Consider the following 12831-nt stretch of genomic DNA (forward strand, 5'->3'; position numbering starts at 1 on the left):
TTAATCTGTAAACACTAGAAGGTTTTATTAGAATTGCTGTTTCCATGTCTACCATTCGGGTCGAGTCAAACGATGCGTTACAGAGCATGTTGCCACGCTCCCGCATCCAAACCAGAGAAATGTTTACCAAAGGTTGATCAACGCTCACTTCCTTCCGGGGACCTCCGGGGGGCGCCAGTGAGTCGGATCTCTATCTAAAACAACAACCCAAAGCAGAGAGCTAATTCACATGTCAGTTTTTGTTCTTGAAGGTTCTAATTTATTAGTTTAAGCGGTTCTGAGTGTTTTCCTCTGAGATTATCGGGACCAGGTGTTAATGTTCTGTAACTGCTGCTGTTTCCAGACACTGAAGCGAAATCTGCAACACTATTATTTACATTTTTACACAGTTTTAAGCTCATTTTTACAGAATCTGCAGAGAGCCTCTGGGATACTTAAAGGGATAGGTCAGGATTTTTTTTTTTTTATTGCAGAAGTTTGGTAAGAATGTCTAAAAATATATATTTTCTATTTTGTTTTTTAATAGTAAAAATGTGATTCTGAATGTAACAGTGGTTTTCCTTTTTATTTGGCAAAATACAAAATATTATTCCTATTTTGCAGGTGGAAACATACAGAAAACATTACAGTCCTTCACTTTAAGCAGCTTAACATTTTTAAGTAACTTTTTAGCAAGATATAAGAGCTTGTTTTCAGTCAGTAATTCCTTAATATTGATGAAGAAAGTAGTTAAATTTGCAGAATATTTCACTTATAAAAATATTTTTTTCCCATGTTATAAGTAAAATAATTTGCAGGTGGAACTAGAACTTTTTCATCAATATTAAGGAATTATTGACTCAAAACAAGCTCTTATCTTATTAAAAAGTTGCTTACAAGTTGGTTTTGTCTCATTCCAAGTGTAATGAGATATTTGCACTAGAAACTAGACCAAAATTACTTGCCAAGATTTTGAGTTTTTGCAGTGCATGTGAAAATTCAGAGGCCAAATTGTCAAAAAAACTACCTAAATTGACAGTAACAGATTCTAACAGCCACAAGACAAAATCAAGTTAAAAAAATTATCTAATTCCAGCGGCTCTCTCAAGGTTTCATTTAATTTTTTTTAACCTAATTTATGGATCTAACGGTCATGCAGACATAAATGTAAAGACCAGAAAGCACAAACCTGTTGCAACCCAAACGTTTAGGTTCTGAACTTTATGCTGCTGGTTTAATTTGTGTGTTTTGGTCGGTCGGTTGCAGAAATGACAGCATTTAGCCTTTTGGATCAAATCTTTATCTTCTACTGAAGGAACCGAGCAATACAAACGTGTAACGCGAACACTGATCTTTTAGAGAGGACATGAAGCAGTTTACTGTAACAAAATGAATAAATGTGTTTCTTTAAAGCAAATGTCTATTTTATTGTGACCTTAAAGGTGACAAATCACAAAAATAAAGCTTGACAGTTCATTTTTTATTGATCTGCACGATGTGCCACAAACATTCATGTTGACGTCGTTTTGCAACCAAACATTTAATGGCTTTTCAGTCCTTCACTGAAATAAAGAAAAGGTCCGTTCTCAACATGATCTGGATCTGAATGGAAAACAGTGCAGGTTGCAAACAAAGAAATACAAAATAAAGTCAAAATACAAAGAAAAAAAACATGAACATGATTTTATAGGTTTTAATTAAAGTGCACGTAGGTTTTAAATCCACTTTGAGTCTAAAACGTTTTTTATGACAATATCAGTATTTAAGCATTATTTATTCAAAATAACAGTGACCCCTGCTGGACAAATGTACAGGATCCCTTGTTACGTTGTTTTGATGTCAAATCCACAACCATCATTGATTTGAAAAATAATAAACAAAAGAAAATAAAAAACCAGAAAGTGAACTAGAGGAAAAAGGAGGGAACCGTTTCCGGTTCCAGTGTTGATGCAACACAGTAAAAACTCTCCGTATGTTTCATGGTTTTTGTCTCTGAAACATTTGATGTTTAGTTTTTGATTAAATGTTAATTTGAAGTGATTTATAAGTTGTTGAATTTGTATGAAATCAATATAAAACAGTGCAGTGATGAGTTTTATGGCTCTACTTTCTCAGTACGAGTTTTAAAGTGCGTCAAGCTTCCAGTTTGGTTCTGTGGAGAGTTTATGAGAAGTTAGTACCTTCCTTAAATCTTCATTTAAACCAAAATAATAGATTTTCCCTAGAGGTGTCCAAGGTGTGGCGCGGGGGGCTTTTGCGGCCTCCGAAGGATTTTGTGCAGCCCCTGATTTCATTGCAACCATAGGAGATTAATGGAGATGGAGACTTTTTCATCTTGTAGAGATACATGTTTTACAGGTAACTAAAATCTTATTAAAGAAAAAAGGGTGCAAAAAACAAATCGTCCATTTATAATGACGTTTCTGCAAACGCAAAAAAAGAAAATAATCAACTGTGTGCCTGTCTTATAATGTAATTGTGCAAAACTGCTTTTATGTTTCTACAATGATTTAAATTTAAATTATCTGGACAAACTTTTTTAAAAAGTCACAAAACGTACATTTTGTGGCCCAAAAGTCCTTCCAACTTAATGATTTTGGCCCTCAGAAGCTAATAGCTCCCAACAATGGGGGCAAAAATATGAAAACCAAACATCTCATGACTCTAAATGAGGGTCAGAACATTCATGAACCAGACATTTCCAAAGTTTCTCTTTGGTTCATCCTCTTTCGCCACTACAGACTCCGACGCCTCCGTTGATGTTGACGTAACCAAGATTGACCTTCCAACTTCCTGGTCAAAGTGCCACTAATTTCCTAAGGACATTCCTCCATTTGCTTCAGGCCTTGAAAAAATCTCCAATCTGAAAAATGTCAGAGTTCTGCAGCCGCAATGACCAAATTCAGTGTGTTTCTCTGGAGCAGAACAAAGAAAAAACATTAACCAGAAAAGGTAACCAGCTTCACCGAGCCTACGCAAAAACCAAATGGATCAGTAAGGAAACAGAGTCTGTGCTATGCAAAATAATAATAATAACTCAAGGCCATCAAAACTTCAGATCCTGATTGAGATAAAACACAAAAATATAAACATGCTGAGAGAATCCTATTTGGATGCCTGGATGGTGATACAAAACTAAAACCAGAGATGGGTAGTAACTGGTTACATTTACTTGAGTACTTTTACTATGCTGTACTTTTTACCGTTATTTGAGTAATTTCTTGGACGGCTATTTTTTTACTTTTATTTCAGTAAAAATATGTTACAGTAGTGCTACTCTTAGTTGAGTACAATTTTTGGGTACACTTCCTACCTCTGGTTAAAACGGCCGCTAATCACACAGGTGGAAACTGAAAAGAAAAATGTATAATTGAATGACCCTTGGCTAACTGCTATAGTGCCGTTTCTATCAGTTTCTCTAGGATCCAGATTTCGCCTTCAGCGTTTAATCCCATCTGTGCTCCAGATATGAACAAACAACTAATAGAAAAGGAGGACGGTTCTGTCCACTTTGTTCTGGATATAAACCCGCCAGGGGTTTCTTTCAGTGGCCAAACCTTTTAGCAGCAATACTCCACAGACCCAATCGGGAAACTTCTAGGTAACTACAGCATTAAACGGCACTCGCGTTTCGTCCGCTTCGTCGTCCACAACGGTGGTCAGATCAGACCGGTTGGGACAGAAAATGAAGCGAAGCAGCGCCAACCCGATGCGCACCAAGAGCCTCAGCACAAGAAAGGCGAAAGGCACCGTGATCTCCATCAGGTGGAAGATGGAGGTGCTGAATTTACTCAAGATGCAGGACAGGAAAAACGTCCCCAAAGCGACACAGGGATACAGAGCTAGCTTAGCTAGCATGAACACGTGCTCCCGTCCGCCGTACCAGACGTAAGGGTGCAAGGTTTCCTGTTCGTTGTAGAGCGCCACCACCCAGATGGAGAGCTGGAATATCCCGGCGAAGAAAACGATCACACAGCTGATCTGAATGGCTTCGAGCTCGTTCTGGGAGTTGCGCGGGAACTCGTGCGTTAGCTGGTAGGCTAACGGCAAACCGCCGACAAACGCCAGAGAGAAGGTGTTCAGCAGGCCCATGAAGCGCGTCGTCTTGGTGACGTGGAGGAAGAGGGAATGGTGGACGAACCAGAGGAGGCCGACGGTGGCGAAGGAGCCGAAGTAGGCGAGGTACTCCGGGCCGTAGGCCTGCAGGGCGGCAACCAGGCTGCCGCCAAACTGCTTCTGAACCACCGCCGGGTCCGGAACGTTGTCCTCACTGAAACCACGGAGCCCAATACACGTTACTTTGTTTTACTACTAAACACAACACCATTAAAGTCACAAATTCCTTAGTAAAGATGAAGTACGTGACTTTTTTATTTTATTTTTTACATATTTGTTAAAACTGTCACAGATAATCAGAATTTTTTTTTTAAATCGATCTCCTCCACTGTCTTAAGAAATTAACAAAAACCAACCAATCAGAGCGAGGAGGTGGGTCTTAGTGCTGTCAATCAACCTCATGAACACACATTAGCACGTTGCTAAATGTGCTAATGACGGAGAAACAACTTACAATTTCTGAAAAACTGCTTATCCAGCGTCAACGGTGGCTATGCTAACTAGCCTTAGCATTCACAACAATCTCTGCTAGCTCTGGGGTTTCCTTAGATAGAAATTTTTTAATCTACTTTGAATATTTAATTGTACATAGTGTACTGTACTGTTTGACAACTAGGATTAATTGGAAAGCATTCAATGGAAACGAGATATTTGTAATGAATTTTCTCTACATAAATAAACTGAATTGTATTGGATACATGGGGATGATCGACAGCACTAAGACCCGCCTCCTCATTGCAAAATCACAAAATCTTAAAGTCATTTTTAGTGCAAATATCCAAGTACACTTGAGATACGACGAAACCAACTTACAAATAACTTTTCAGCAAGATATAACAACTTGTTTTAAGTCAATAATTCCTTAATGTTGATATTTAAAAAGCTTACTAGTTCCACTGGCAGATTATTTCACTTAGAACATTTTTCACATGTAAGTGAAAACTCGTATTTTCACAAATTTTAAGAAATTATTGACCATTTCTTGCTAAAACGTTACTTGTAAGTTAGTGCACTTGAAATGAGACAATAGTAAGAAACTAGATCAAAAATTACTTTGTAGATTTTGAGTTTTTGCAGTGTATGTAGAGTTCAGAGTCCAGACTCTGAAAAGCCAGGAGAGCTCAATTATTATTATTTTTTTTTTTACAGATTGTTTGTCTCATACATTTGACAAAATAGTGACCATTTCAACAAATATGTAAAACATACTGTTTATCTTCAGAGCATACCATATGTCTAGGATGAGAAGCGTTGCTACGATGGCGTAAACGCCGTCGCTGAAAGCCTCGACTCGCTCCTTGCTGAGCGGCTCGTTGGGAAGGTATGTGTAAAACAACATGGAGTCCGGCGTTTCCTCCACCTGACCTGAAGCAGAAGAGACTCATAAGGGGGAGGAAGGAAGCGCCATCAGAGCGCCGGTGGGTCTGCGTTCCTACCGATTGCTTTGCTGCGGCACCACTTCAGGCTCTGGGAGATGTAAGGCAGGAAGATGATGATGGCTAGGAGAACGTAAGACTGGAAGACATCAGGACAGAGTTATTAAACGCAGCATAAATTATAACAACCTCAACAACTTATTGAAAGGTGGTGAAACATTGGAGGCTACGGAAACCCATTCCTGCCATGAGTAAAGAAAATAAAAGCCACACAGGAATAATTACGAGTTTAAAAGTCAGAATTTTGAGAAACAAAGCCGTAACTTTAACTTTCAAAGTCATAACTGTGAAATTAAAAGTCAGGATTATCAGGTAGAAAGTTCTAATTTTGGCTTTCAGAGTCATTTTGAGAATGAAGCAAACTTCCTTAGAGTTGTTATTTTGTATTTCATAATTATGACCTTGAAAGGCAACACTAACTTTAAAACTCAAAATTATAACTTTCACTCTCAAAATTATTTGTTTTATTATCATAATTATGACTAAAACTCATTTATTCTTCAAATTGACTTTAAAACACTCATTTATGACTTTAAGGTCAAAATTGAGTTTTATCCGTAATAATGACTTTTATTGTCAAAATTATTTTTAACCTTAAAATTATGACTTCTTCTCGAAATTGACTTTAAAACTCATTATTATTCTTGATATTATGACTACAGAACTCAAAATAAAGACTTTAAAAGTCAAACTTGTGACTTTAACTCTAAAATTACGATTTTAAATCTTAAAACTGACTCATTTTTCAAATTGTGATTTTAAAACTTGAGATTATGACTTTTATTCTTCACATTATGACTAAAACGAAATAAAAACTTTAAAATTCAAAATTATGACCTATTCTCAAAATTGACGTTTATTCTCGTAACTAAAACTCGTAATTGTGACATTTATTCTTGATATTATGACAAAGACTTGAAATCATTACTGTAATTCCTGAAAGTATGACGATAAAACTGAAAATTCTGAATTTAATTATTTTAAATGTGGAAGCTGCTGTCTGTAACTTTGTTAGAAAGGCTAAAGAAAACCGCCGATCGAATCCAGTCAAGAATGTTTTAAAATATTTTTTTCTACCAGATTTCATGGGACTCAGATTAAGAACCTTCAGATGAGACGAACGTCTGATTATTTATGATCAGGAGAAACACAGCGGCGTTTTACACCTACGCTTATCCAGGGCAAGTTGGCAAATGTGTTTAAAAACAGCAAAACTTATTAACTAACCACCATCTTTGTTTACTTGCATGTGAAAACTAAACAGTTTAAGTGGGACAGATTTGGTGCTGACCAGCTGGAAGAAGATGAAGGAGAAGATGCTGGCGAAGAAGCACATGATGGGAACCCTCATGATGACCTGGAGGATGTGATGTTTATAGTAGGTCAGGTTCTCTGAGATCTGGATCTGTTCGTTCAGCAGGAAGGGCCGACTGAAGGCGTACAGCACAATCACCGACTGGAAAACGCAGAAATGTGGTAAGAGTTATTGAACACACGCTGGAGATATTTGGATGTTTAAATGTGTTGAAAACGGAACAAAATTCATTGTATCCACACATGTCCAGTAGAATGAAACCAAAACTATTTCAATACTTCACATTTGAAAACTGACTTTTTTTTGCGAACATTGCCATATATCCAAGATTAGGATTATGAGAATTGGGACCGGGCCGATATCTGACGTAAAGGACGAGTAAACGCTTCAACTTCCTCACCTGAATCACCCCGATCACCATCACACAACCACAGAAGAGTAAAATCCCGAGGACGTTCTCAGGGAAGGTCGCCATTAAGGAAAACTGCAAAGCAGAAGGAAAATTAATCTGTTTATTCAAATGTAAACGCATTCAGAACCAGTCTGGTACTCACAGTGTACGGCAGGAAGGTTATCAGCATCATGCAGGCCTGAATTAGAACAGAAAGCAGAACAAAACTTAGAGAAAGTCTTTTAGAAAAACAAAAAATAAAGACATCAACAAACCTGTGGCTGTACTCACAAGGTTAAGCAGAGCGAGACAATCGTCAATGTGAGCAATGACCTGGAATAACCTGTGAAAATTAAAGACCGAATAAGGGAAAAAATCTAAGTGATGAAAAGTAATCTGAACAGAGAAAGTAAGTACCTGATATGAGCGGCCCAGGCAACCGTCACGATCAAGAAGGTCATCAGGTAAACGGCGATCTTCGTCGTTAGCAGCAGCTGAACGCTCTCCCTCAACTCCTGCACAAACCAATCAATCAATATTATTTATGGAGAACTTTTCAGACAGAAACGTGTAACAAACATGATTTAAATGTATAATAAAGATCAATCAAGATAATTAAACTTTACCTCGTTATCTTCCACTTTGGTGTGGGCAACCGGCAATATCTGTAAATAAGAGTCAGGATTAGAAGATACATCCTTGAGATATAATATGTGATAACAATTAAACTAACTAAAATGATCGGTAACCGTTTTTGCCAAGAGGACAACGCTTCAGTTTCTCCAATAACATTTTCACAAAACGAAGGACCTTTTTGCCTCATTTGCCTATTTTAGGGGAACCAACTCCAGTCCTGGAGGGAATTTTCTTTTTTAAAATGACAAAAATAAAGTCACAATATTACCAGAATAAATATTAAGGCAATAAAGTAGTAATTTTATGAGAAAGCAGTCTTCTTATTGTGCTAAAATGAGGAATATTTATCAGCTAGTGAAGTTATATTTTGGTGTCAGTTTTACAAATAAGTAAATATTTAATCATTGAACACATCAGCATCAGATTATTATCTGCAGCAGAACTGAAACAATTGTTCAAACTTTCTGTTTGTAATAAAGAACCACAGTGACTTTCCCAGCTGATCACAATCAAATCAAATTACAATCAAATCAAATTACAATCAAAGCTTAGAGCAACTTTTTCTGGTAACATTAGCAAATTATTTCATAATATGCTGAACAATAAAAAAATATTTTATTTTTTTTCCTTGTATTAATTTTTTTTTTATTTGTATTGAATGAAATGAATAAAAATAAAAAAAAAATATGCTGAACTATAAAAAAATTAAAATGAACATTATTTTCTATCATTGCTGAATTAAATACTGACTGAATAAATTGTTTCTGACCGTTTCTCTTTCCTGTTATGGTATGGTCCCGCCATCTTTGTTTCTGTATCAACAGCTCCATTCAGCGCCCTCTGCAGGTTGGAGGTCAAACTACAGCACTAAAAATACGTCTAAATTGTTGTCACCTATTTAGACGTTTAAATGTATAAATGTTTGGTTTTTGAAGAGTCCCTCGGAGAGATTGGGCATCTGTGTCGCACATATTTACACCAAAATGTAGATTATTGATTATCAGTTAAAATAAATTTTGATTATTTTAAAATATATTAAAAAATACTTCTTTTTTAAATTAACAATCAATAAATGGGGCTTAATTAAGTTTAGTTAATCCAAAAAATTAAAACTTTTTGCCATGACTGTTAAACCGTTAAGTTGGATGCACTTTTGGGACACAACAAGAATTTTAAAACAAATGGTTTATGACTTTAAAAAAAAGTTTATCTGCATAACAATAATAATCCAAATTTACATTTAATCATTGTAGACAGAAACGTAAAACGGTTTTGCACAGTTACGTTATCATAAGACAGGCACAAAGTTTCAAACTTTTTGGGGGGGTTGATTATTTTTCTTTTATTGTGTTTGAGTAAAAGTAGGTCGATGCTTGTGGTTCCAGTTACTCCAAAGCCAAGATGACTGCAAAAACGTCGTTAAGAAACGGGAATCTGATTTTTTGTACCTCGTCTTTTTCTAAGAATATGTTATCTGTAATAAATGTTGCTCGACAGAATGAAAAAGTGTCCATCAGCATCAACCACCTAATGCTTGCATTGAGGTCAGGGGCCGCACACCATCCTTCAGAGGGTCGCAAATAGCCCTCGGGCCGCACTGTTGGACACTGTGAATTAAGGTGAATCTGTTGCGGGATTTCTCACCATGACTGTGGCAATGATGGAGATGAGGGCATCGCTGTAGGCCAGCAGTCTGTGGGAGGACTGGGTGCTGCTGTGGCCCTCTCTCTCGGACGGACTGAGGCTGTCCAGCCGCGGGGAGGACAGGCCGCGGACCCCGGCTTTCTTCTCCATCTCCTCCTCGACGTGGTGCTCGATAATGTCGCTGTCGTCGTTCTCCCCCATCCTGGACGGAGCTGCGGGACCACGGAGGACGGGCAGATGTTTGCAAACACCCGAAGAACAGCTGACTGTGGGCGGACCGGGGAAGCAGGAAGTAGAGGAGCGGATGTTTCCGGTTCCCTTCGGAGATCGTTCATTCAACAAGAGGAGTCACTCTGCTGGGGAAATTGTTAATTTTGCTGTTTCAGTTCTCCCGTGTTTTTAAATTTTAAACACACACACACACACACACACACACACACACACACACACACACACACACACACACACACACACACACACACACACACACACACACACACACACATATATATATATATATATGGGTTTCTCTGGTTGATTCAAATTGAATTAAATGGTATATTTTAATCAGATCTTTCAATTAAGTGGCCATAAAAGTGAAACTTCTTAAAGAGGATGTAACACTTTACAAATATTTGTTATTCTATTAGAAAGATATTTTTATTATTATTTATTTATTTGTTTACTTATTTTTATAGAACGATTGGACATGAAACTATTTCGCCTGAAGGGGGCGACATCATACCATTGTGTCACCATTTTGGTGTATAAGCGCACAAGACTCAGTTATTCATTAAAAAGAAACAATAATAATAAAAATACATCATTATTACTACTACCACCATCACCACCACCACTTCTTACAGCACAGGTGTCAAACTCACGGCCCGCACAGCAAAAACACTAAATCAAAAGTTTTTTTGTCTAATTTCTTGTGCAAATAACTAACTTACAAGTAACTTTTGAGCAAACTCTAGTAATTTCTTTTTAGTCAATAATTCTTGTCCCACTGGTAGATTATTTCACTTGGAACCAGACATCTTTTCCATGTTGTGCTTAAGTTTTATGTTTATTGGTCAAATCATATCAGTTGTCATTTGAATAGAGCCAAATTTTATCAATTTGATGGCTAAATGTTACTTAATTTTAAGCCATACTCATCTAATCCAGATGAAACTACGATATTTTCATAGTTTAGGGTAATTTTATTAATTCATTCTGCCTCAGCCGGTCCTGTGAGGACATTCATGATCTTCATGTGGCCTGAAATGAAAATGAGTTGGACACTCCAACCTTACAGGAATAGCAGTTCATAAAAATCAGATATTATGATAAACTGTAACAGAAAGTGTTTATTGCTAAATCTATTATGTTTCTTGTGATTGTTGTTTTTAAAATTGTTCTTGTGGATGTGTTTTCCTGCTTCCCCACATTCTGTTTTAGTAAACTTATACTCACAGAAACAGAGCTGAAGCCTCTAGGCACATGCCTAATAAAATAATAAAAATAATAAAATTGTTATTATTTTTTATTAAATTTCTCTCAAACTAGGTTTGGCTCTTTTGCCGTCAGATCCTAAAGCAATGCCTTGGGCTGCCAGTCTTCCTCCCTGAAGCTTGATCAAGCAAATTTGTGCCAGTTTTTCATGCTAATATAACACAATCCGTTCATCCATCAATGCAAAAATGCAACCTTTTTTTAATTAATATTCTTTATCAAGTTTTCTCATCACAAGCAGTATGAAGATATAAAACTGGGTTCACTGAACTGTGAGTTGTCAGATGGAACTGATGTTATCCTAAAAAACATCTAGACTCCCAAACAAGAAAAGAAAAATAATTCTGCTCTGCATGAAACACAACTTACTAATTAAAAACTGTTTCATAGCAAATCCTTGTCTTACATTTTTCTCAGAGGAGTTGTTTTTAACCAGCTACAATGAAATAAGAAGCAAGAAGAAACATGTCAACAATGATTTTTCCGTTTGACTGAACAGCACAGCAGCCAGTGGGAGTGGGACGTGTCACAGCAAAGACCCCTGGGTAATAAGGTTTGAACGTTTTGGCTCATTAGTTTCTCTACTTCCTTTTGAATGTCTGGATAAACAAAACTGGATCTTCTGGTTAATTTCCAAGATCTGATGGGCTAGAAAAACTGCAGCTTCACTTGTAAAGCCTGATTTTAACATCCTGGTCATTTAAATCACTACTGAGGTCAAAAATCTGCGTCTCAAAAATGTACAATAATGTTAAAATGTAAAGATTTTGGTGCTGCAGGTAAGAAAAATAAAAATGTAACATCTAATTAATCTAATTAACTAAAATAAATCAAAGGTTTCCTCCTGATCCTCCACTCCGGCTCTTCAGCAAACATGTAACTGAGCAACTTTAAAAAAGAAAAGGTAATTTTTTATGCTAGCTTTAGCCCTTTTTTATACTGTTTTTTGCTATATGCAGAAAAATTTCCACAAAGAATAAAACAATTAGTGTAAAACATATACTTTTGAAAAATGAAATCAACATGCAGCTCAGTCCCTACTTTTTGATGTCATTTTCCATAAAAATCAAATGAAAATGTATTGAATTTAAAAGAAAGAAATAAGTTGAGGTCAATTCTGTTTCATAGAGACATGTTGATACTTTACCCTTTAAACAAATTTTGTCAAATTTTGTTTTTTCTAGAAAAATTCTGAGATTGATCTAAAAATTTCAGATTTTTTTTCTAGGTAATTTTTGATTTTTGAAACTCAGAAATTTCAACAATATTTCTAGAAAATGTCAGAAAATAATCTTGAAAATTACAAGTTTTAGCAAAATTTTGAAACTTATACATTTTAAAGACAGAAATCTTGGAAATTTCTGAATTTCCTCATGCAAATGTTTAATTTCTGAAACTCAGAAATATTATTATTTTTTCTACAAACTTTCTGACTTTTTTCTCACAAACTTTCAACTTTTGGAGCTCAGAAATTTCCTGGATTATCTAGAAATCTTCTGAGATTAATCTGAGTGTTTGGTGGAAATTTACTCTTTTTTCTATATACAATGTCCCCGATACACTGTCATATTTTCATCAATATTATGGCATTAGTATATTCCTTTATTTAACCAGGTAAACCCCGTTGAGATCTAGATCTCATTTTCAAGAGGGACCTGGGCAAAAAAAATTTGCAATACATAGCAACCTGGTTACAAGATAGAAACAATTAATACATATGCACAAGTATAAAACAATAAAAACAATTTAAAAACAATGACACTGTTTCATAGAATCTTGTTGCCTATCTTTAAGAACTGCTCGAAATAAGTCCAGTG

At 36.2% G+C, this 12831-nt stretch overlaps 1 protein-coding gene across 1 annotated transcript; it reads right to left on the reverse strand.

The window, feature by feature from the left end:
• Positions 1-3204: 3204 nt before the first annotated feature.
• Positions 3205-9804, reverse strand: tmem175 (transmembrane protein 175). The gene is made up of 10 exons (XM_005808792.3): positions 9518-9804; positions 7864-7902; positions 7655-7752; positions 7529-7580; positions 7401-7436; positions 7247-7330; positions 6823-6987; positions 5532-5610; positions 5325-5460; positions 3205-4249 (listed from the first exon to the last, which is right to left on the reverse strand). Exons 1-10 carry the CDS (start codon positions 9716-9718, stop codon positions 3577-3579), a joined length of 1563 nt encoding a protein of 520 aa, XP_005808849.3. The 5' UTR covers positions 9719-9804; the 3' UTR covers positions 3205-3576.
• Positions 9805-12831: the final 3027 nt, after the last annotated feature.

This window comes from Xiphophorus maculatus, chromosome 12 (genome assembly GCF_002775205.1).
Source record: "Xiphophorus maculatus strain JP 163 A chromosome 12, X_maculatus-5.0-male, whole genome shotgun sequence".
Classification (NCBI taxonomy): domain Eukaryota; kingdom Metazoa; phylum Chordata; class Actinopteri; order Cyprinodontiformes; family Poeciliidae; genus Xiphophorus; species Xiphophorus maculatus.